Source organism: Coturnix japonica, chromosome 2 (genome assembly GCF_001577835.2).
Source record: "Coturnix japonica isolate 7356 chromosome 2, Coturnix japonica 2.1, whole genome shotgun sequence".
Classification (NCBI taxonomy): domain Eukaryota; kingdom Metazoa; phylum Chordata; class Aves; order Galliformes; family Phasianidae; genus Coturnix; species Coturnix japonica.
Genome location: NC_029517.1, coordinates 79,742,192 through 79,767,541, shown reverse-complemented (window position 1 = coordinate 79,767,541; position 25,350 = coordinate 79,742,192). Strand labels below are relative to the sequence as shown.

The window sequence follows — 25,350 nt, the reverse complement described above, 5'->3', positions numbered from 1 at the left end:
ACTTACTGAGATAATTTCAAGTATGAGAAAACAGATTTGGCCTCAAGTTTTACTGCAAATAAGTTTGTTTCCTTTAAAGGATTGTTTTTACTACTCCCTTTTTATTTTTATTTTTTTCCTGAGTTAACTACTCAAATTAAAATGGGAAGGAAAAGAAAAGGGCAGTGTTTTAGCACCAAAGACCATTTCCCTGTGACCTAGAGCACTGGTGCTTAAATCTGTGAATGACCTTGACAGGATGTGAGAGGAGATAGCAGATTTGACACATTGAAACAGCAGGAGACAGCAGATAGCATTCAAGAGGCTGGAAAAACACGCTCATCATTTAACATCTGTATTTGGAAGTAATAATAGTAATAATAAACTATAGCAAGCAAATATTTAACGCTGGCAGCTTAGGCATAAACTTTATGTCACTGCAGTATCAGAGGCTTCTGGTCAATGTTATTCATGCAAAGGAAATTAGCATAAATGAAAAAATAATACACCCATCCTGTATTTTGCATCCTCTTACTCACACACAAGGGAAAAAATGAGTAAGGCTGAGGGAACCAGTATTTTCTCCATACTTCAAAGCTAGTATGGAATGGAATAAATCCCTAAGCACCTGATCTGCTGCTGTTTCTGGATCTGTTCACAAACCATAGCTCCATTCTGCCCTCCAGTCAGCCAAACCTTTGAACAAACATGTTTAATTCATCCAGGCTTGGAGGTATTAGGTATGGAGATCTGTAATGTGAATCATCTGACAAGCCAGGGGCACTGACAGTGGCAGCAGAAAACAGAAGGAGAAAGATGGCTGAGAAGAGACTGGATGTTAAGTTCAAGCTGCTGGCGATCAATCAAGAAAAGTCATATTCTAGGGCAGGATTTGGTACTGCCCTCACACTCCAGCAAGCTGAGAGGCCTTGACAACTGGTGACATGGGAAAGCCAGATTCAAAACCATTTGGGATGTGTTAGCAGAACAGCACCCTGTGCCACAGTACTATTAATGATGCAATGGCAGAAAGTTTCTGCGAATGGTACAGGAAGAAAGGAGAGATACCAAGAGCCTACTGCCAGGGCATATACATGTTATGGGGCTGCGGTCACTTAAGAGGGGTATTGCAAAGCAGAATTTAAGAAACACAGGGCATCTATCAGCTTGCAGCAAGTTTCAAGCCCATCCTAAGTGACCTCCATCCTTTCTTACTTTCTCTGTTCACTTGTGCATGAAGAACAGTTTTCTTCTGCCAGATCGTTAATTATAATGACAGATTCAACCAGTGTTCGCTGCAGCACCCTTGTGTATGTCACCAAAGAGTGACACCGCTTTCCATTTACCCAGGCCTTTTGCTTACAACTCATCAGTCAATTTCTCCTCCACGAACACATTTCTCACCCATACCCTGTGCAAGTCCTCCTTGAGGACTGTGAGTCCTTGTGGTGGGACCGCTCCCAGGAACCTCACAGAATCACACGGAATGACCCGGGTTGGAAGGGACCTCAAGGATCATGTAGTTCCAACCCCCCTGCCCGGCAGGGCCACCAAACATACACCTTTACTAGATCAGGTTGCCCAGGGCCCTGTCCAACCTGGCCTTGAACACCTCCAAGGACGGGGCATCCACAACCTCCCTGGGCAGCCTGTTCCAGGGCCCAACCACTCTCCTCGTGAAGAACTTCCCCCTAACATCCAACCTAAATCTTCCCTCTTTTAACTTAAAACCATTTCCCCATTTTAAACCTCAGGAATGCTATTCTATCTGATGCTTTCTCTTACACTGCGAGTACCATCAGGTATTAGGAAGGATTTCTTCTCATACAGAGCAGTGAGGCAGTAGCACAGGCTGCTCGGGGAGGTGGTGGAGTTATCGTTTCTGGAGGCACTCAGGAACTGCGTGGATGTGGCACTGAGGGATGCATGGTGGGCATGGTGGGTTGGGGTTAGACTAGGTGGTCTTAGTGGTCTATTTCAACCTTAAAGATTCAGTGATTCTACGGAATGGCTATTAATTTCAGTTAGTATTGCTAGACCTGTGCAGCCTGAGCTGGTGGGTGCTGTGTGGCCCTGCCCACAGCAGGGGGTTGCAGCTGTGCGGGGCTTTAAGCTCCTTTCCAACCCAAGCCATTCCCCGATTCACCACGTTTAGCTCACTTTAACTCTCTTTAGAACACTCTGCACCTCTCACGGAGCAGCCCAACCACTCCCACACCCAGTTACGCTCTCACACACCCAGTTAAGCTCTCAGATCCAATCCCCCCCTCAGCACACACCCACACCCAGCCCGGCCCGCCTCTCAGTCCCTCTCCCGCCCACAGCGCCCGCCGCCGCGTGACACAGCCCGGCTTCTCCAATGGTCTCCGCACCCGGAAGGGGCGGGGATGTCGCTGACCCGCGTGTGCGTCGGCTGAGGGGCGGCCGCGGGTGGGGGTCCCGGCGGCGGCCCGCTGTCTAACGTTGGCCGGCATCGCGGCCTCCCCATCTCCGGTTCCCTTCTCTTGCGGTGTCCGAGCTGCGGGGCAGCGATCGGGTAGGCGTGTGCTGGCTCCTCTTCGCGGCGGGGCGGGGCCGGGAGCCGCGTGGCGGCGGCTCGGGGCGGGGTGCTGCCGGCTGAGGTGTGGTGAGGCGGCTGTCCGCGCTGTTTGGCCGGAGATGTGAGATAGCGGCGTGTGGAGTAACTGCTGGGGAGTGCCAAGTGCTCGGCTCGTTGGTCGGGGGAGAGCTGTGAGAAATCAGCGTTGCAGGGTTTGGAGTTCTGGTTTTAAAGCAAAAGCGTCTAATTTATAATATTCCCTGCTAATACGAGTTTGAAACCTGAAAAGATACGTTTTCTTTTTTAAGCGTGAGGAAGGCCGTGTATTAAGCTCGGTTGGCACGGCTGTGAGGATGCTGTCAGCGTTTTGCCCAGGGAGGCAAACCACCTTTTGCCCAGGGAGGTGGTGGAGTCTCCTTCTCTGGAGATATTCAAGACCCGCCTGGATGCCTACCTGTGTGACGTGGTGTAGGGAACCTGCTTTGGCAGGGGGGTTGGACTTGATGATCTCTAGAGGTCCCTTCCAACCCGTACAGTTCTGTGATTCTGTGATTGTTTTCTCTCGTGTTAGTGAGCTGCCTCAGGCCGAGCTGAGCTGAGCTTCTACCCTGAGGAGTGATTCAGGCCGGGGAAGTTGCTGTGCTGTGCAGCTCCATCCTGTGCTGCGTGAGGCTGCACGGCTGGGAGGGCCACTGTGTGCTGGCAAGTCTGAATGGCTCTTCTCTGGGTACTTTGGTAGCATCAGCCACGAAGATGATCAGGGGGCTGGAGCACCTCCCCTATGAGGACAGGCTGAGGGAGTTGGGCTTGTTCAGCCTAGAGAAGAGAAGGTTGTGGGGTGACCTCATTGCAGCCTTTCAATACCTGAAGGGAACTTACACCCAGGAGGGGAGTAAAATCTTTGAAAGGGCCGACAATAGCAGGACACGGGGAAATGGTTTTAAGTTAAAAGACGGACGATTTAGATTGGATGTTAAGGGGAAGTTCTTCACGAGGAGAGTGGTTAGGCCCTGGAACAGGCTGCCCAGGGAGGTTGTGGATGCCCCGTCCTTGGAGGTGTTCAAGACCAGGTTGGACGGGGCCCTGGGCAACCTGATCTAGTAAATGTGTATGATTGGTGGCCCTGCCGGGCAGGGGGGTTGGAACTACATGATCCTTGAGGTCCCTTCCAACCCGGGTCATTCTGTGATTCTGTGATCAGTGAGGCTTGTTTGCTAGTTCTGGAAGTATATTGCAGATTAAGACATCAGTTTTATGCAAACGGATAACCTTTCTTAATTATTTTTCTTTTCCCGTTTAATGCCTAATAGGACACTGCAATGGAGAGTACAGTATCTGTCACATTCCTCGTATCGTTTTTCATACTGTTGTGTGAAAGTTATCATCATGGAGTGGAGACGACTACTGTTGTGCAGACACTGGAGAGAACATTTCCTGAAAAGGCAGCTGGCATTAACGATGACATGGCAGGATTAAGGCAGAAGCATCACCTTCAAGAACTTTTTAATCGTTATGGAGAGAACAACTCTCTGACGATCGAAGGATTTAGAAAACTGATCCAGAATATTGGGATAGATAAAATGAAAAGGATTAGAATAGATCATAACCACGATCACGACCACAATCATGATCATGATCATCACCTTCATAATAACCATATTTCCTTGAGTAAAAATTCAGAGAAGACGGCTTGTCCGAACCATGAATCTGATGCTAACAAAGACCCCAGGAACAATCATTCGAAGGAACCTCATAAAGCAGAGAATGTAGACCATCAGCACAACTTTGTGCACAGTAAGAATGCTGTTAATGAAATAACTGGGTCGATCAGCACCACTCCCACAGACAGCAGTTCCGAACTGCAGAATTTGGAACCTGCAGAAGGCAAATCTATTGCTCACGTAGGCCTGACTGGTTCTAACACCGTTAACAACACAAATGGAAGTTGGCTTGCAAACACCAAGTCAAATGAATCTCTTGTTTCTCCGAAGGAACTGGAAAAAGGAAGTTACCTGTATTCCAAACTTAAAAACCCAAATAGCCAAGAGGTGAGATGCTCTGTTGTGTACTGGGAACTGAGGTCCATTGGGAGCATTGTTAGGCCTTACTTGCTGGGAGCTTAATGCTTAACTGGGTCCAGGCTTTACAGTGTAACTGTGCTCATAGCCAAAACATGGAACAATAGCTTTTCTTGAACCTAAACTCGTTGTTTTGAAGAAGTGTTATGATCACAAGCTCAGAAAATACCCATGCTATCTCATTTATGTAATATTATGTAATATATGTAATATTCTTAAGTTATTTTTAGAAGGGGGCATGTGTTTGTATTAAATATGAACACATGTTTGCTTGTATATACTTATTTACTTACTCTAAAATACGTGATGACGCTGAAGAGCTTTGTTTAGGCAAGTATATACGTGTTAGCAATACTCAGTGGGAAAACTCCCTTTACTTCATGCAAAAGCAGTGAGGGAACTTCAAGTACCCAAGGCACCATGAAGTGAATACTCAAATACTGCTTTCCTGAGATGAATTTCTTGCCACTTAAGTGCAGCCAGAAGTCATGCACACATGTGACTGTGTCTATAGAGCTTGTACTTCTCTGCAGATGGGCAGGAAATAAGTACTATGTGCCCCTGACTTGGAAATAACTGAAGAAGAAAAGTTTGCTGCAAAATGATGCCCGTTATTTTAAGATAGTGAAAAAGTGTGCTGATAAAGTCAGTCTTTTTATTACAGACAGTTCTGTTTCATGATCTTTCTCCACTAAGAGCTTTAAAAAATACAAGCATCCTTCTGGAGTCTTAATTATGTGGTTATACGTGGGGACAGGACTAGGGGTAATGGGGTGAAACTACAGCATAGGAAGTTCTGCACAAATGTATGGAAGAACTTCTTTACAGTGAGGGTGACGGAGCACTGGAACAGGCTGCCCAGGGAGGTGGTGGAGTCTCCTTCTCTGGAGATATTCAAGACCAGCCTGGACACCTACCTGTGTGACGTGGTGTAGGGAGCCTGCTTTGGCAGGGGGGTTGGACTCGATGATCTCTAGAGGTCCCTTTCCAACCCCTACAGTTCTGTGATTCTGTGATTATTCTAGTTAATTCAGAGCAGGTAGGTGCAGCGTTTGATTAGTGGGTGCTGTATGTGTGAGTAATTGCTGCATTCTGTACAATCAGAGCAGAAGTGTTGCTGTGGGAATCAAGGGGAGGACTGAATCCTATAGGTCATGGGGTGGGAAGTTCTTTATTGAAGGAGAAGTGTATGGTGGTAGTGCTCTGTGGAAGACGTTCCATGGTAGTGACATATAACAAAGCTGAAGGCCTTTTTGTATTACTTCCTTACACTGCCTCTAAAACAGAAGTGTTAGGTTGTTTCTAATCTCAAAACAAACCATCTGTCCTCCTTGTGTTGAGGATGTGTGATAGTCACGCATCAGCTGTCAGCCCTACCCAGTTTGCCTTCTGGGCCAGAAAAGAGGATGGAGGCGCACTTCTTACTGAAGTGATTTGTTACTGCTTTGTAATTACTGTCCTTATAGTGGTGGTCATGTGGGATTGCTACTGATTTCAGTTGAGATGGGCTATGCTGTCATTTTAAGATACAGTATTTTGATTCTGACTAACTTTAAGAAATGTCTTTCTGCAGTGCTCCAGTGCCTCAAAGCTGATGCAGTCCCATGGAATAAGCACTGAAGTATTGTTGTCTGCCACAGAATTTAGCTATCTCTGCCCAGCTCTTATTAATCAGATCGATGGGAAATACTGCATAGTCCATGCAAGTAGTGAAAAAGCTGAAACTCCTCCTAAGGGTTATTCTCTGCAAATAGGTAGGTTATTTTCTTTCTAATGTGGAATAAAAGCCTGCTCAAAACCCATGTGTGTTATGAATTTCAAAGCTGAAAGAAGCTCATGATTTTTCTTTTAGCGCTTCTTATCTTGCGTAGGTATAAATCTGTATGGCCCACTGCTTAACTGCTGCCTAACCAGGTGATAAGGTTATTTGATTTAAAAAGAAATGTTAAGCAAACAACATCTCACGTAGCAGTTGTTTACATCTTCTTTTTCTTCTTTTAACAGCTTGGATTGGCGGCTTTATATCCATCTCAGTCATCAGTTTCCTTTCTTTATTGGGGGTAATACTGGTACCTTTGATGAATCGTGTGTTTTTCAAATTTCTTCTAAGTTTTCTTGTGGCGTTGGCTGTGGGGACTTTAAGCGGAGATGCCTTCTTACATCTCCTTCCACATGTAAGTATCAATTACTGTTTCGTTAGTTATTTCAAGAGGGACATACTGACAGCTGGTTGTGCCTATTAGTGGTGGTTTCATTAATTAACGTATGCTAGTAAGATAAGATTATTTACTAGAAATATTATTTTTTTCTCCTAATAACTTCCTACTTGGATCTGTTTCTATTATTTCTGTCAGTCTTACAGCATAAAATCTCACACCCCTTTCTCTCAAGCTGTATCCTGTTTTCTCAGTCATGCATGCTGCCAAATCATGCACAGTTTGTTGCCCACGAGAGTTTTGCATAAGTGTTTTTCTAGCCTCTTAATGCAGTGTCATCTCTTTTTCTTCCCTCCGTCAGTTTCTTGAACATTATAGTCAGCAGAAATAGTTCAGTGCTCTTTAAATGGGGAATAGAAAATCCAGTTTCATGTTATCAGACATGTATGTTGATTGCTTATCCATTGTGATGTTTTTTTATCAGAATTGAACATTTCTAGTCCTAAACATGACTTAATAAGCATGTTCTGTTACTAATATGTGATACGGACAATAAAGTTGGAATATGTTTGTAACATTTCAAAGTTTCTCAAAGCTCTTGATCCAGCTTCCAGGTAAGATGTACAAAACAACAGGTTTCAGAGCCCTCTGAGTTCTTTCTGTTTCTGTTAGTCTTGAACTTTCCACATGAGGCCACTGAAAATCTAAATGTATATGCATGTGTGCATTATACCTGCAAGCAGCTTCACTAAGAGAATGAATGCCAGGACTGTTCTCCGTAGTTTCTGTCAAGAGATTTTCCTTGTAATTGTTAGAAGCTGTATCTAGAGCATCTATCCCATTGTAAGTGCTCAGTCTTCAAGATCTGAGGAATGTGTGCAGAAAGTTTTATATGTTTCTTTTGTTGTCAGTTCAGAATATGATCATTTTCCCCTCTTGCTTCTCCCTTTAGTCTCACGGAAACCACCACCATCACCATGAAAAGGCTTCGCTTGAACAGAACAAAGGTCCTCTGTTCAAGCATCTTGTTTTTCAAAGTACAGAAGAGAGTGCTTACCTGGATTCTACGTGGAAGGGACTTACCGCGCTGGGAGGCTTGTATTTTATGTTTCTAGCAGAGCATTTGATCACTTTAATAAAGCAGTTTAAAGACAAGAAGAAAAAGGTAGAGAAACAATTACTTTGAATTTGTTGTTGCATGGTAACTTCTGGGTACACTTTTATAGAAGCAGAAGGATTGTGTATATTGTTATTGGATATAGTAGCAATTCCTGACTTGATTAGCGCTCTGTTTTACTTCTCTTGGTGACTTTGATGCTTTCAAACTGGGTGGTGGGTGGTTTTTATTTCTTTTGCTTTTTTTTTTTTTTGTGGTGATGTTTGGGAAGAGCTTCAAACTATCTCCTTAACCAGACAGGCAGTATGTGTGGATTGTTTAATAAGCACACGGTTATGTTTTAAGTTAGAAATTTAAGAAGTCATTGTTCATTATTGATTTCTTTCTGACTTCTCAAGGAGATTATAGAATTAGGTAGTTCTTTAAATTGTTCTTTTAAATCTCATGCTGGATGAAATAAGATGTCCTCATGCTGAAGGAGTATTTCCACAAAATAGGTAAGAGCAGCAGTCACTCCTTAGGCAACTCAGCATCTGACTGCACTGTAGAAGGTGACAGAAGGTGATGTCTTTAGGTGGCATTCTGCTTGGAAGTATCATCTTGCAAGTTCCTCTTCTCTCTTTCAAAGCGGTACAGCAACACAGCCTTCACTTTGCTATGCTGTGTTTTATCTGGAAGGTGTAAATAATAGGTAATAGGTAATAGTCTTATGCGGGTTGGAAGGGACCTTAGAGATCATCGAGTCCAACCCCCGGGATTTGAGCCCCTGTGTAGCAGAGCGGCACTTCTACCACTTGCGCCACAGGGGGGATTCGAACCCGGGCCCTCCGGTGTTGCAACGCGGCATTCCTACCACTGCGCCACCGGTGCACAATATTAATTGATTTGAGTGAGTTGTAAACACTAGATCAGCAGATTCAGTGCAGAAGTTGTAAGTTCATTTACTTGAGTCCCAGCTGGTTCTGTTGGTGTGGTTGATACTGGAGTAAGCGAAACCAGCTGTGGGTGACAGGATGACTTCCACCATCTTTAGTTAAATGTATTCACAAGGAGATGATGTGAAGAGTTTCAAGCAAAGATAGTATTTCCTGTATCCTTATTGGTCAGCCACTGAGAATGGATTTCCTGTTGGGCTAAGGCACAAGGCTTTCTAGGAAGCTGTTGATCATAAACTTTTATGATACTGATGTTAGTGAGCAATGAATAGGGATTTTTATTTGGCTTTTCTTCAGTATGCCAGTGTTAAGCACTACATCGATGTTACAGATCTAGCAGAGTGGTTCTTGTTTAGCATATTTCTGTGTTTTTTCACTTATCAAATGAATCCATCTGTTTAATCCCTCCACAGAAGTACATAGTATTTACTTATTCGTGTTCATTTTTTCACTCTTTTAGAGCCTGGGGAACTTCTGTCTTTTTACTGTACTTAAAAGAGTTTCTAATGTTCCTCTTCTGCCTCCTTTATATGGCTTCCATGTTGTCCTCTTTCTGTGCAGGCTGCATAAATGTTGTGAATATAATGTTGCTCATGTATATCCTGAAAATAAGTAAAATATTCATAACTACAGTATTTTCTTTTGGAATAAGAAAAAAAACGAAGATGATGGAGAAAGTAAGAAGTTTTCAGCGAATGAAGAAAAGTTAGATACAGATGATCGTAAGTCTCAGTAATATCACCACACAGTTGTTCTTGTGCAACAGCACAGCTTAAAAACGCACTGTATCTGATTGACGGCAGTTTATTCATTTGATTCTTACTGTAGGTTGAATCGCTACCTACTTCCAACCTATCAAACCTTTTTGAAGAAGACAGTGGATTCGGTTTAGAAATGAGTGTTTTGAAGTCATTCTGGGAAACTCTACTGGCTATGCCTGTTGCATGTGTAGATGTACCTAATGACTTCTACACTTCTCCTATTAGACTGCTAGATGTTGGATACAGAAGTCTAAACAATAGACTGTGCATATTTTACATCCATTTTTTTTGTGTGTGTTTGATTGTTTATTCTTAAAGTTGATAATCCATAATCCAAGATGCTAAAGTACTTGATTTGCAAATGGTCGGATGTCCTGAAGACCATCTTGCAAACAAAGCCACACCTCACTAGATATTTGTAGGCTCTTGTAGCTAAGAGCAGCTTCCAGTTCTTCCAGGAGATAATTCTGTCTAAAGAAAGAGATCTCAGCAATGCAGGAAAAGAACTGCAGGCAAAGAATATAACAAGACTGGAGAGTTTGTCAGATCACACAGAATCACAGAATGACCTGGGTTGGAAGGGACCTCAAGGATCATGTAGCTCCAACCCCCCTGCCTGGCAGGGCCACCAAACATACACATTTACTAGATCAGGTTGCCCAGGGCCCCGTCCAACCTGGTCTTGAACACCTCCAAGGACGGGGCATCCACAGCCTCCCTGGGCAGCCTGTTCCAGGGCCTAACCACTCTCCTAGTGAAGAACTTCCCCCTAACATCCAACTTAAATCTTCCCTCTTTTAACTTAAAACCATTTCCCCTAGTCCTGCTATTGTCAGCCCTTTTGAAGAGTTTACTCCCCTCCTGGGTGTAGGTTCCCTTCAGGTATTGAAAGGCTGCAATGAGGTCACCCCACAACCTTCTCTTCTCCAGGCTGAACAAGCCCAACTCCTTCAGCCTGTCCTCATAGGGGAGGTGCTCCAGCCCCCTGATTAAATAGTCAATATTAGCGTATTGTTTATGTTCATAAGAGGACACTTCACTTTCTATGTTAATATTCTTGTGTGTGTATTCGCAAGTGCTGAAGCTTAACAAGTTGTGTATATTAATTATTTCCATACAAAATACAGGGAGTTTGCCAGAACTTTGCATAATGTGATCTCGTTCTCTTGCATTCTTACTCTTTAGCCCAAAGATTAGTTAATGCATTTCAGCCATTTTTGTTCTGAAGCAACTGAACTAACAGCTTCCACTCTGTGAAATTTGGCCATGGAGCCTAATGCTGTTGTACTTAAATTGCACCGTGTCTTAGATTAAAGGTTTGGGGTTTGGGCTTATTTTTCCTTCTTTGATGTTTTAGGACACATTTTTGGCCACAATACATGGGACTGCTTTAGTGTTAGGAGACAAAGATTTTTATTGCTATGACATAAGAATTTCCCCCAAAATCTGATTAAAACAAAAATTGGTTGTGGAAGCTTTTGGTCCGGCACTCTGGGTTATCAACTTCAACTTTTAGGCTTGCTAATTTTTTTTTTCTTTACTCTCACTTATTGAACTTGCTTGTTTTATCTTTTCTTCCTGGATTACTTTAAAATTACATAATATTATGCTATGGGTTTTTGTGACAGGGTCTGAGGGCTATCTTGGGACAGACTCACAAGATCCATCGCCCTTCATTTCTCAGCAGCCAGCTGTGCAAGAAGAAGAAGAAGTCATGATAGCTCATTCTCATCAAGAGGAGGCTGATAATGAATATGTATCCAGGGGCTGTAGGAATAAATGTCATTCCCACTTACACGATACTCTTGGACAAACAGATCATTTGAGTCATCACCACCACGACTACCATCACATTCTTCATCACCATCATCATCAGAACCATCATCCACACAGTCACAGTCAGCGTTACTCGCGCGAAGAACTGAAGGATGCTGGAATAGCAACTCTAGCGTGGATGGTGATAATGGGAGACGGACTGCACAATTTCAGTGATGGCCTAGCAATTGGTAAGTGTTGGTTTGGACACAGCAGTTCTGTCAGCTGTGATTGTAGCCAGGTTGTTGCTGCCACGTGTCTTACTTGTACAAGTCTTCCGAGGAAGGTTAGCAGTGCTTTTAATGTTCTAGCAGCATGTAAGTAAGGCCTTTTTGGTATGACAAATGAACAGATTAATGTTTGTGTTTTGGTCACCAGGATTTGAGCTCTTGGAGCCTCCTTTCTGGAGGGAAGATTTGATGGTAAAACTGAATTATAGAAAGTGAAATTGAATCAGTAATCATCCTTAGTTCTTAAACTGTTTTTTCATGATCTTATATTCAGTAATTAGCACTATTCTGTGTAGTGGTATTGTTGTTTGGTTGGGTTTTGTTTTTAGCTATTGGATTGGATTCATTACCAGCCCGTACAGAGTAATAAAGAGTCAGTTCAGCAGGAACGATCTTACTGCCTAGACAAGTCCATTCCTGTTTTAGAAGGAAGCTGGATAGTAACTGTTTTCTCACAGCAGTGTTTACAGCTATTCGGATCCAGTCAGTTCAAAGGATAATGTGAGAAAAGACCTTCTGATTTAATCTTTTATTTCTTTATGAAAGCTGAAGCATGGAATGTAAGTTTTCTAGTAGATGAGTTCTGAATCTGTGGTAGAGAAAAGGATTTGCATTCAAATTATGGGCGGAATCAATTATCTCATAGCATTACAGAGTGCTGTGTGTGCTGTGATACCATGTGCCCCGGTGGCGCAGTGGTAGTAATGCCGTGTTGCAACACCGGAGGCCTGGGTTCGAATTCCCCTGTGGCGCAAGTGGTAGAAGTGCCGCTCTGCTACACAGAGGCTCGAATCCCAGGGGTTGGACTCGATGATCTCTAAGGTCCCTTCCAACCCGCATGAGACTGTGAGACTGTGTGAGAGGGTTGGAAAGGAGCTATGATTTAACAGTTAAGAAAAGAAAACTAGAGAGGCCTGTAAAAGCTTATTGAACAAGTGAGAGCAATAACCTTTAAAAGTTCTGCCACGTTCAGACTAATGAAAATGGAGATTTTTATTCTTTTAAGTTCTGGATTAGTTTGAAATCACCTATTTGATGCTTCTCCCATACTACTTACAAAATATTTCTGCTTATTTATATGAAGACGTGAACATCTTCTGTGAAGAAAAGTGAAGGGCTTTCTGGCTAAACCTAAGTTAGTTCATTTCATGTGATTGCTGCTATTGGTAACTTCCCTCAGTTACTTTTTCCCTTAAATCTCTTGTGATTTTTATGTGGCAATGAGAGCTGAAGTGCTTTGATTTCCATCATGGAACAGTTGCACTTTAAGAAATTATGCTCTGTGATTTCAACTTTCTGTATAGCTTCAACTGAGTAACTCAAATGCAGAATGCTTTTTGTTTCCATACTAATCTTACCTATATTTTTTTATCCTATTTTTTGAGAGAATTGAGGAGCCAAATATGTTTGTAAAGTCCATAACACTATTAAATCAACCTCTTGAGGGGGAGTATCATCAATCAGATACATTAATATAATACTCAGTTTGCTGAAAATGTGTTAAAACATGAATAGTCAGTGAAACATAAAGTCAAATATTCCTGTTCTTAAGCTTCTCTTTTGGTTGTTATGTATGTATGCAGTATACAGCTTTGTCAGCTGTTTCAGTAGTTGGTAACACAGTCAGGTTTTGTATAGTTTGCCTTTGTGGCCACGGAATTAGATTTACCTTTTGTGGCTTAGCTTGATTCTCGTATTTTTACTTTCTTCTAATAACTGATAAGACCAAAAACATTGTATAAAGGCAGTGATGTAGAGGAACTCCTAGATTATTGAGGATGCAGGCACGGGAGAAGGTAATTACCTTCTGCTTTCCTTATCTAGTCTCTTCAGGAACTGAAGCCCAATTTAATTCTGATGAGGTCTCCTGTCTTAAGAGATAACTGTAGCTGTTCTGTCTCTTTCAAAATCTGACTCAAAAACCATAAAGTAGCATTTAGAAGAGAACAGAGTGATGCATAGAGAAGATTGATAGTTTTCACTAATAGCCTCTTTAGCTAGTCAAGTAGCAGTAACTTGTCACTTATGTGTTAATTACTGTGTAGACTGCAATGACTAAGTGTTTTGGAGTGCTGTGTGAAATACTCTTGTTGAGGTCTTAAATCAAAATAGCTTTAGTCTTGCACACTGCAGCTCACTGAGTTGAACTTGGAATATAGAACCATAGAATTGGGTGCTCCTCAAAGGTCGCTTGAATCACAGTGCTTGGAAACACTTGGTTGGGCCAGTCATGGATATACATAGCCACACCTTGGAAACTTACATGGATGGGTGTTTCTCCCTTTCTGTGAACAGCCTCTTCAGCTGTTGCACCTCTCTCTTAATAATGAAGGTTTTCATTATGTCCAGCCTGAGCTTCTGTTTGTAATTTGCAGCCTTTCTGACTTGTTATCCATCACTCTTTTGAACAGCTAGGCTCCTGCTTTTGTATCTGCACTGAAGGTGGCCATGGGCTGTTTATTCTAGTGAAGGGGAAGTTAAATAACTCCTCAAGCTATTAGACCACGTGCTGTAGGCTTCTGATTATCTTGTAATCCTGTGGGCAACATTCACATCCACCTTGAACTGTGTTTTAGGTTGTCTGTATCTCTCTGTGCCAGATCAGTTGAGTCTGGTGGCCACCACACCATCATCAAGGTGGGCTCCAAGCTGTGGACTTCCCTGTGAGATAGCTCTAGTTTTCAAGTCTGCCTTTGGTTTGCTTTAAGAGGTTTAGAGGGCATTGTGTTGCTTTGGGTTGACATATAACAATCTTAAAAACTTCGGTGATATTTCTAAGTGCTTGCTGAAACATAAGTAGATTTGAGTGAGAATAATTGTACGTCCTAACCTAATAAGCAGCTGTAACGATGTGTCAGCACTTGTTGACTGAATATGACCTAACGTCTTTTTTCCCGTCTTTCTGTAGGAGCAGCCTTTACTGAAGGCTTATCAAGTGGTTTAAGCACATCTGTGGCTGTGTTTTGCCATGAATTACCCCATGAGCTAGGTAAGACATAAATATTTCAGTCTGCTGCAGCCACCCAGGTACTCACAGGTGCACTCTGGGGAATTGTAGGTTATTTTATTCTGTGACACAATACAGTTTTTTGATAAGTCAGTGTATAATTGACAAATATACTGAGTGGTGTGGTTAGTATCTACAGATCGATGATCGTGGTGGAAAGGGATAATTGAAAGTAAATGAAAATGCTCACCTGTGTCCTAGGCTAGCAGGAAAACTTCAAAAGGAGGGATCTCTAGGAAGAGATCCTTCCCCAGTGGCAGTCAGCCCTTAAATGAGATCTAGGAGAGGTGCAGCCAGGCTCCACCGCTTCCAGTCACACAGCTGAATTGCCTTCACCTGTGCTCCCAGGGCTGACTCATTGCTTGCCCCAGGTGATCAATCAGTGGTTCAGTCCGTGATTCAGCAATCCTCATACAGTCAATTTCAGCCATATCAGACTGTCTACTCAAGTATACTTTTATTTTAAATAATGTTTATGAGCTGAATTAATACTCCTTTTAAAAATCTAAACATCTCTACTACCATGTTTAACTCTCTTGTAGCTATTTACAAATTGTTCTGCATAGTTTGTAATTCTTATTCTTCATATTATGGGTAGTGAATGGTGGAAGAGTGCATGATAGTGATTGCTTTACTTACGTCTGTTCACTTTTAATCTCATGTGCTGTTGAAATTAGCATTACAATTAGTCAAAATCCTTTGTGTAGTATTGTCCTGCTTTTCCTTTTAAGTCATATAAAGAACTGAGGTAGTTCCTCCCTTAAATTAGAGCTACTTAAAAATATTTTAGAATGCTTTCTTTTTTAAGTCTAAGTGATCAAAATTCATGACTGCAATTTCGTATAGCAATGCCTATAATTTTACTATTATGCCCTGCTCCTGAGAGCAGGACTCAACTTGGGTTGAGCTCTGGAGAAGAAGCAGCTCAGAGGAAAGCTTACCACTCTCTACAGTTCCCTGAGAGGAGGTTGTGGTGAGGTGGGGGTCGGTCTCTTCTGTATATTCATCAATAGGATGAGAGGGAATGGTCCCAAGTTGCGCGGGGGGGGAGATTCAGGTTGGATGTTAGGGAAAATTTCTTCTCAGAAAGAGTGCTCAGGAGCTGCTTGGAGAGGTGGTGGAGTTACCGACCCTGAAGGTGTTCAAGAAACAATTAGGTGTTGTACTGAGGGACGTGGTTTAGTGAGGAAGTGTTGGTGATAGGTGGATGGTTGGACTGGATGATCTTGGAGGTATTTTCCAACCTTGGTGATTCTATGATCTCCTTTCCAATTGTTGAAGCATTTTGATCGTGTAGCTGATATTTCTGTCATAGTCACCATGGTCTTACATGGAGTTCAGAATGAGGAGAGAACATTTTGCTTGCTCTTCTTAAAGTGGTTTAATCCTCTAGAAAGTGAACTGCTCAATTACATTTAACAGAGCTTGTAAGCCAGCGTGTATATATCAAAGCATTTATTAAATGATACATCTGGCTGTCTGTACAATCATGTTGTAGAAATAAATTACTTTCTCTGGAGAACATACGTGGTTTTATGGCAGGGAAAAAATTATCTTGTTCATCTTAATATAAATTCTGTAGGAATTGCACTACTTGTATGAAGTACACATACAAGGTGTCATTAATATAAGCATACAGAATAAATTCATGTCATACATCTGCTGCTTTGGATTCAAATGTTGTATTTGCTTTCAGACAAGAAATCCTTCTAAAATTTAAATCCTGCTATTTTGGCCAACATGGAAAACTTCCTGTCGAAACCTTGTTTAACAGAGAACATGGAGTGGTGTAGGAATATGAAACACATTGGGCTAGCTGGTGTTGACTGGGGAAGAAATTGGTTCATACTGTTCTTACTGCTAAGCAATGTTCATAACGTTCTACCAGTTAATCATAATTGTACCATCTCCTGGGAAAAGATGTTGCAACAAACTTCTCAACTCCACTTTGGAGACTGCTTTTAATTATTGTAACTGGAGAGAAATTACTTGTTTTTCAATACAGACAGTTGTTTGTTTTTTCCCAAACAATAAGCTTGCATTATTTTACTCTCTCTTGTTTAGATACATTATACTGATTTTTGGACAGATTTCTACTCTAAATGATGGGAGTTCTTTCTGGCTGGTAACCGATCAGCTTTTCAAACAAAATTAAGGCTTTAAGGGTTACTTACAGATTAGAGAAGACTTCCCAAATTTAAGAATGCTACATTTAATATAGTAAGAAAAGTTACTAAGTAAAAGGAATCATCTCAGTAGCGCCGATTATATCAAACAAGTGGGAATAGTTTGTTTTAGGAACTGACCTGGGGTGTTCATACATATCAGGTAGTGTAGTGTTTTGGTTGAAATACAGACTACACTAAAAACTCTTCCTTTCAAAAATCATGGAAATTTAAGGCTGTGAACTTACTGCATTTGTGTTGTTCTTGTGTACTTTTAATAGTTTTCCCACTGTTTTCTAACTTTATGAAGAAAAACATAAGGCAAATGACAACTTTATCACTTAATCTTTTAAGAAAGAGGAAATGTAAAACACTGCCGTGGCTTCCTGGGAGTGTGAACTTCTGTTCTGTTTTCTCCTGCTGTAGGAGATTTTGCTGTACTTCTAAAAGCTGGTATGACTGTCAAGCAGGCTGTGCTTTACAATGCGCTGTCAGCAATGTTGGCCTACCTTGGAATGGCGACTGGGATACTTATTGGTCATTACGCAGACAATGTTTCCATGTGGATATTTGCGCTTACTGCTGGCTTATTCATGTATGTGGCGCTTGTGGATATGGTAAGTGGTTATGTTTACATATCCCGTGTTACACATTGCATAGTGTAAGAATTGATATCAATTAAACTTTGATCGTAGATAATTCTGCTCTCTCTCCTCCAACGTTTCTTTGGTGCTTGAAGGTACTGAGAAGTGCTCAGTTAAGTGTCCAGGTGCAAGATTGCTTGTAGTTAGGTGAGCGTTGGTGCAGATGGTGTGCAAATTGTAGCCTTGCTGGCTTTCTCCACCACCAAATGCGGTTTGGATTTTGCAGCATATCGTTAGTGCTTCTTTTGGTGAAGCCAGGATTGTATTAAAATCTCTCCTGTATCTCAGAATTATTTTTGTACAGAAGTACAAAGTGCTTAACGGATGTTCATGGCAGTGTAAGTGTTGTTTTAAGAATATAAAATACTTGGTGTGGCTTGATGAAATCAGCTGGTAAATAAGCCAGTTGTTTACTCCAGGTGTAGTTAAGGCATCAGCGTAATTATTATGGAAACAGTAATTAGACCACTACCAATTCTCTGTGTATGTAAATAGCTTATATGAGAGCAGACAGATAATATTATTCATGTTGAGTTACATCTGATTCATGATGTAGTATTAATGCAGCCAACAGAAAAGTCTTGAGGGGTAAGACTGAGCCGCCATGTGCCACATCATTGAAGAGCTGTTCTAAATGACTGTTTATTTTGAAGGCATTTAACGCTCTCTTGTTTGTTTAGGTGCCTGAAATGCTCCACAATGACGCTAGCGACCATGGATGTAGCCGCTGGGGATACTTCCTGTTACAGAATGCTGGGATTCTCTTGGGTTTTGGGATAATGCTGCTCATCTCAGTGTTTGAACATAAAATTGTATTCAGCATAAACCTGTAATCTTTGCCATGTGGAGCTCGGTGTTAAGTTATAGCTGCTAGTTGTTTTTTTTTATTCCATAATGGTGGGGTACGCTTGGTATAGTCTAGGTATTTCTGTTGGTGTGTTTTGTTGTTGTCCTTGGGTCTTTCAATCCCCCAAACCTTTTCTCTCCCATAGCAATGAGAACTGTAAGGATTTTCACTTGGAATACGGTATTGTGGCATAGCATACGGTATACGGTAAGCATACGGTACTGTGGCAAGACAAACTCAATAAGTCATAGTGAGTGCCAAATCTATTGATGCAGTGTCACCTGTGGTGGGGGCCAAAGTGTTTTTGTGAGTTTATTTACAGTGTGTAAATATGTGCAACAGTGGCATTTTTTTTAACTTCATGTTTTTGTTGGTATAGAGAAACAAAATGTCAGTGGTTCTCATCAATCAAAACCAGTGAACAGAGAGCACAGTGAGCAGCGTAAAACAGCAAAGACGCATGCAGTAGGTAGCATGGATTTATACTGGTCACAACTGATCTCTGTCCACCTTGTTTGCAGGGGGTGGCAGTGAGCTCACTCCATCCTCTTGGTGGTGCTTCTCCTTGTGGATTCTGTTTCCTATTCCAGTTACTTTCTACTGCAGATGATTTCAAGTGAAATTGGTTGATTGAAGCGTTTATGACAAGTATGTTTCACCTGCTTCTTCCCTGCTGATGGAAGTTACTCTTCATTGATTCCTCAAATTGGCAGTAACAGTAGGGCTATTACATCATAACAGTGTGGCTGTAGCTGTAGTATACTTGGATACTGTTAAAGAGACTTTTAAAGTAGCGTTTTATCACATTTATGCTGTTTGAAATGGTGAAGTTATATCACAGTTCTTGATATCGTGGGGAGTAGTGTTAGCAGTCCTTTGCTACAACAGCCTTGATTTAGTTTGGGAAATGGGATGACCAGGAAAGCTGACTCCTTCTAGTTCTGCATAACAACATAAAATAAACCTGTGCTTGCAGAACAGTTATATCCTTTCAGCTAAAGCTGGAAGACCCAATAGGGAAGCAGCATATGAAGAATAACCCACGTGTACGTGAGTATGTTTACTCAGGTTTACCAGACTTTTATTCAAACTCCTTTCCACAGTGATGGAATGCTGTTCTATCAATGTTTCTGGAGCAAGCCGGAATAATCAGCAATAGATCTGTTCAGGTTTTGATGCCAGTGCTGCAGCTCATACTAAAGGCTTAAATAAGAATAGATTTTTTTCAGGCTTTTGTGTAGTGAATACTTATTCTTTCTTTTCTTTTTTTAACTCTGAATTAAGATGGCTTGAACTTCATTTCTGTCTATTCTTAAAAGTACTCTCCAAAACAGTGGAAAATCACGGGAGGAAAATTAGTGTGCTCAGTAAAATATTTACAGCATCTGAATTTGGGAGCAGAAGAAAAAGAAGCAAATCAAGCGCACTTTTCCTATCCCGCAAGAAGTTACGTATCTAGAAGCTGGGAGAACTGTGCCGATGATTCCCTTGCAACGTTTTCTTTTTGAAAGCAGAGTGAGCAGAGCTCGTTATCATTCTCCGGGTTGCCTGATCTGTGTGGGGGACCTCAGCCTCAAAGGAAACGCTTGTTTCTTGGATCTTCCTGCAGTCAGCATTTGGCCAGTGTCTTTGGAACAGGATTTGTCTTGTTTCCTTTTGAAGTCAGGAGGCAGAGGAAGGTTAATGCATCCTAAGGGGAAGCACTGAGGTGTGCTGCAGTCTTATCCAACGCCAACAAATCTGCCCGTTATGAACCTACGAGCAGTTGTTAGGAGAGGAGAACAGGCTTGTCTTTTAGAGCACTCATTTCATCTCTAGCTGACAAAATACAGGTGCATCCTTTCCCTGCATCAAGTGCTTTACCTTTTTTTTTCCCCCTTTCCCTTTATTCTACACTCCTGCCTTTTGGTTAACCCTCTGTACTTCCTTCAGAAGCGCACCTCTGAGCAAACAGCAGATGGAGGTTGCCAGAAGGGAGTCCTGCAGTTGGTGGTGCAGAGGAACCACACCGTGGTACAACAGCCATCTGCTATGATTTTGTAGCATCTCCTTGATCTGCCATTCTGTGCTACCTCTGCTCGCTGGTTCTCACAGCAGTCTTAGTCTCATGTTCCCAAGACTGAATTAGAAAAGTAATTTATTATCCCACCTGTTGCTTCCCTTTCTTCCCTGCTTATAAACTGTTAGCTCACTTGAACTTGCTCTGAAGAGAAAGTGACTTCAGTTTCTTTCAAACAATCTAAATTCTTATGGCACTTTTGCTCTTACCTGTGTTAGGACTGTTTCCAAGCTGTCATAGTTAAAGCTGTGCCTACAGCCCCACAGCCGATCTTTCTCTTTTCTTCGCTACCCCAAGTACTTGAATGTCATCATCTTTGACTCGTAGTACTGTAGTAGAGACTGTTCGGTCTCTGGCATGTGCACATCACAGCCACCTTCTTCAGAAAAACAAAACAAGTCCTAAAGAACACTCCCATCCCCTCATACCCTCATGTCAAAGCTGAAGCTTCCATGCCTTGACCAGTTGGTGGTGCCTTCTCTACTGACCTCTAACCCGAGTTGTCCCACTCAGTTCAGATCTTAGAACGTGGCCACTCTTCTTTGTCTGGAAGTCTCTTCTTAGCATTGCCAAATTGCAGTCAGATGTACCTGACTTTGGTTGTGCCCTGTTTAAGCAGGTCTCGCCTTTCCTGTGGTGATGGCACCAGTCGTTAGAGCTGATGTGCCCCAGTTCTGGCTGCTGCATTGCTTCTCATGAGCAAGATGTGTTCCCAGGCAGAACGCTTGGCAAGTCTTCTCTCCCCCTTCCCTCTGAGCCTCTCACAGCCCTGTTACATGCACAAACACTGGAATCTCCTGGTGGGTGCTGTAGGGTTTGGGGGCTCTATTGGTTGTCTTTTGCCTTCTGTCCCTCACCCTCAGCCATCAGAGAAACTGAATGCGCTCAGTGCCTTGGTTGTGAGCTATTTCAGACATGGGTGGCTCCTAACTCAGTTTGCTTTGAATTCTTGTGGTTTCTGTTGGCCTAAGGCCTTAATTGCTGAAGTCAGAAGATGACTTCTCTCATCTGTGTGATAGATGAGAGACAGGAAATGGGCACATGGCTGTATCCCCTATGAGATATTTAGATTGGTGACTAAATAAATCTACAGCTTCTGGTCTGTGCTTCCTGTCAGTTGCTGGCTGGCTTGCAATGAGAGAAACTGACATGAAAATATCTGCATATCAAAATACATTACTAATAGATCAACCTGACGAATAAAACTGCCTGCAGCATGTGTGGGAAGGAGGGTGAGATGAGCTGGCAGTGAGTACTTGGGTGGGCTGGGTGCTCCAGCACATTTGTCTTTGGTGGGCAAAGCACTACGTGAGGAAACCAAAGATGCTTCACAACGTGCTGTTGGTAGCAGCAAGGTGACAAAGCTGGCCCATGTTTTCATTGTCAGCCTTTAGTGGAAGCAAAGGTCCTACTTCTTAAAGGTACTTGCGGTGAAACTTCTCGTGCTTTGATAGAAGGATAGAGCAGAGCCTCTAAGCTGCCTTTTATTTTTATGCATTGATGTTTCTGAGCAGCTTGTGGTAATGTGCCTGCCTGCTGTGGCTGATAAAAGAGAGCACCTTTTTTTGTGTCCTTGTTAACTACAGTACAGAGCTGAGTGTTGAATGCAGCTGTATCCGCCTTATGTAGTGCTTGTGCTGACCCTAGGGCAAACAGAGCAAGGAAGGGTGGACTCTGATTTTCATCGTGCCACATTATTCTTAAGCTTTTGGCTTGTGTGTGTATATAACATCAGTCATGTGCTGTCCTTACTTGCAACAAGAGTTCTACTGCACAGATGCCAGTCCTTGCCTAAGTTCTTGACCTGCCTGGGTCAAGCAGCATGGCTGTTCTGTACTGATGGGAGATATTGTGCAAGAGCACAACGAACTGTATTTGTTTAAAAAGCATTCAAGGCTACAGGGTGTAAATCCAAGTAGCTGCTTCTGCTGCACGAATTCAGAGTCGAGCATAATTACAACTTCTGTGGAAAACTAGTTTGTTCTGGTTGCCACAAATAGAAACCATGTTTTCATGCCATGTGTTCTTACTTGAAATGTGATTTCGGTACGTTTAAACAATGGTTATAGCTGCCCTTGTATTGCTGTGTGCTTGATGGAATAAACCACTGAACAAAGAGCTGTTTCTTGTGTTTACTTGGAACCCCACAGCAGTTTGGGTTGGAAAGACCCACCCCGTGCCATGGGCAGGGCTGCCCCCCACCATCTCAGCTGCCCAGGGCCCCATCCAACCTGGCCTTGAGCACCTGTAGGGATGGGGCACCACAGCTTCTCTGGGCTGTGGTGCCTCACTGCCCTCTGGGGAAAGAATTTCCTCCTACCATCTACTCCAAATATCCCTTATTTCACAGCTATTCCCCCTTCTCCTGTCACTATCACACCACGTAGAAAGTCTATTTCCCTCCTGTTTATAAGCTCCCTTTAAGTAGCAGAAGGCTGCAATGATGTCTCCCCACAGCCTCTGCCCTGAACAAGCTCAGTTCCCTCAGCCTGCCTCCATTGCTTCAGCTCCCTGAGCAGAATCGCGCCCTCCTCCGAACCCGCTCCAGCCTTCTTTTGACGTGCTGGGGGCCTGGACTCAGTACTGCAGACGGGCCCTCACAGCCTCAGCTTTTTCTTCCACTTAGGAAAGAGCTTTTAATTACGCGCGATGGCGCCGTGCCTCTACCACAGGGCGCCGCTCCACAGCCCGGTAGGCAGCGCGGGGCGGGGCCGCGCGTGCGCCTTGCGAGGGGCAACATGGCGGCGTGCGAGGCGTTGGGCGCGGCGCGGTACTTCACGCGCTGGTACAAGGCAGGTGCGGCGCGGCCGGGAGGGCGGGATGGAGCGTGTCCGGGGAGTCACCCTTACCCGTGTTTGTGGGCTCTCGCAGACGTGAAGGGGCGGCCGTGCGAGGATTTCTGCGTGCTGCAGCACTCCAACAGGCGAGTTGGCGGGCGGGGACCCGGCGCCCTCTGGTGGCATCGTGCTCCCCGCCTTCCCCCCCCTCAGCTCTGTGTATCGAACGGCGGTGTGAGGGGGGTGGGGGCGATGCCCGCAGCTGAAGCCTGGTTGTAGGTATTAAAACTCTACTGCACCGCTGCGGCACGGTGACTGTCGTTCTTGTTGTTGCAGGATCTGTGTCATCACGTTGGCAGAAGCCCACCCTCTTCTTCAGCATGGGAAAACAATCACAAGTATTAATTACCAAATCAGTCCCAACTGTAGCAGGCTTCAGAATAAGGTCTCTGGGAAGTCCAAAAGGGTACGTAATGTGTATAGCATGCAGAGGGACTTAAACATCCCTTAATAGATCCCTTAACTTGTTTTCAACCAAATGCTAAGGATTTGAGACTTTTTTTTCTAATCACAGACCCCTGGTCTGTGACAGGATGGGGGGAAATGGCCTCAAGTTGCACCAGAGTAAGTTTAAGTTGGATATCAGGAAACACTTCTTTACAGAAAGGGTTGTTAAGCACTGGAATAGGCTCCCCAGGGAGGTGGTTGAGCCACTATCCCTGGATGAGTTTAAAACCATTTGGATGTGGTACTCATGGACATGACTTAGTAGAGGGTTGTTAGGGTACTTTGGTTGGGTTGTGGTTGGACTTGATGATCTTGAAGGTCTTTTCCAACCTGAGCATTTCTATGATTCTATGTAAGTAAGTATAACCGTGGAACCCATAGTCACAGAATCACAGAATCACAGAATGACCTGGGTTGGAAGGGACCTCAAGGATCATGTAGTTCCAACCCCCCTGCCCAGCAGGGCCACCAAACATACACATTTACTAGATCAGGTTGCCCAGAGCCCCGTCCAACCTGGTCTTAAACACCTCCAAGGACGGGGCATCCACAACCTCCCTGGGCAGCCTGTTCCAGGACCTAACCACTCTCCTAGTAAAGAACTTCCCCCTAACATCCAACCTAAATCTTCCCTCTTTTAACTTAAAACCATTTCCCCGTGTCCTGCTATTGTCAGCCCTTTTGAAGAGTTTACTCCCCTCCTGGGTGTAAGTTCCCTTCAGGTACTGAAAGGCTGCAATGAGGTCACCCCGCAACATTCTCTTCTCCAGGCTGAACAAACCCAACTCCCTCAGCCTGTCCTCATAGGGGAGGTGCTCCAGCCCCCTGATCATCTTCGTGGCCCTCCTCTGGACCCTTTCCAAAATCTCCATATGTTTTTTGTACTGAGGGCTCCACACCTGGAGCTGTAGCTATCACACCTCCTTGCTTTGTTCTGTAACAGCTTGTGATGTTGCTGATGTTTATGAAACTATAAGAAGAGCCGTAATTAACTGTAATTAAGAACATGTATGTATTTTTTTCCCCATTCAGGGAGCTCAGTTTTTAACAGAACTTGCCCCGCTCTGCAGGATCGCTTCATCAGATGGAGAAGAATATACCATTTACAGGTAGGGAATACACCGTTTACAGGTAAAGATTTGCACACCCCCACCCTGACACACTGTGCACTTATTACTGAGTTTGAACACTTCTGCAGTTGCATACGAGGGCGACTGATAGAAGTGAATGAAAACATTCTTAGCAACCCAGCACTTCTGCAAGAAAAGGTGAGAAGCTTTTTAGCTTTTAGCCTTTATTTTACTACTTCAGTGCTAACATTGTTCCTCCATTGTAGCCGTCAACCGAGGGATACATAGCAGTGGTTCTACCCAAATTCGAAGAGAGCAAGAGCGTAACTCAGGGGCTCCTGACACCAGAAGAATACAAGGAGGTTTTATCGAAACGTCAGAATTCTTCTTCAGGAAGTTAATGATACAGGCAGCAGCTATGTTTGATGCTAAATAAGCTGCTTGTACCCAGCAGCTTTCATTGCATTGAAAGGGCTGCATTTATAAAAGTGGAACTTCACGTATTTGTTTTATTCTTGTATGAAATGGGGAAAAATAGTTTGTATATTAAAATCTGTTTTCTCTCAGTCGTAGTACGACATGTTTTTACATACGCACAGATTGATTTTGGAGAGTGGTTGTGTTCCAGGGACCTCTTTGCTCTTGGCTCAACGCAAACATAATA

General features: G+C 43.2%; 2 protein-coding genes across 3 annotated transcripts; both read left to right on the top strand.

Annotated features, from left to right (window-relative positions):
• The first annotated feature begins 2,350 nt into the window (after window positions 1-2,350).
• Window positions 2,351-22,450, top strand: SLC39A6 (solute carrier family 39 member 6). Of its 2 annotated transcripts, none has more exons than XM_015855162.2 (10): window positions 2,351-2,515; window positions 3,829-4,566; window positions 6,170-6,350; window positions 6,601-6,770; window positions 7,705-7,917; window positions 9,457-9,526; window positions 11,194-11,571; window positions 14,519-14,599; window positions 17,209-17,399; window positions 18,107-22,450. In XM_015855162.2, the coding sequence occupies exons 2-10, from the start codon at window positions 3,838-3,840 to the stop codon at window positions 18,257-18,259; spliced, it is 2,166 nt and encodes a 721-aa protein (XP_015710648.1). In that variant the 5' UTR covers window positions 2,351-2,515; window positions 3,829-3,837; the 3' UTR covers window positions 18,260-22,450. The 2 variants fall into 2 exon arrangements, with proteins under 2 accessions (XP_015710648.1, XP_015710649.1); XM_015855163.2 differs by lacking the exon at window positions 2,351-2,515 and adding an exon at window positions 2,712-2,730.
• A 590-nt stretch (window positions 22,451-23,040) lies between these two features.
• On the top strand, window positions 23,041-25,252 carry ABITRAM (actin binding transcription modulator). Its single transcript, XM_015855157.2, has 6 exons — window positions 23,041-23,128; window positions 23,204-23,255; window positions 23,446-23,575; window positions 24,649-24,725; window positions 24,815-24,884; window positions 24,953-25,252. Exons 1-6 carry the CDS (start codon window positions 23,071-23,073, stop codon window positions 25,085-25,087), a joined length of 522 nt encoding a protein of 173 aa, XP_015710643.1. The 5' UTR covers window positions 23,041-23,070; the 3' UTR covers window positions 25,088-25,252.
• Window positions 25,253-25,350: the final 98 nt, after the last annotated feature.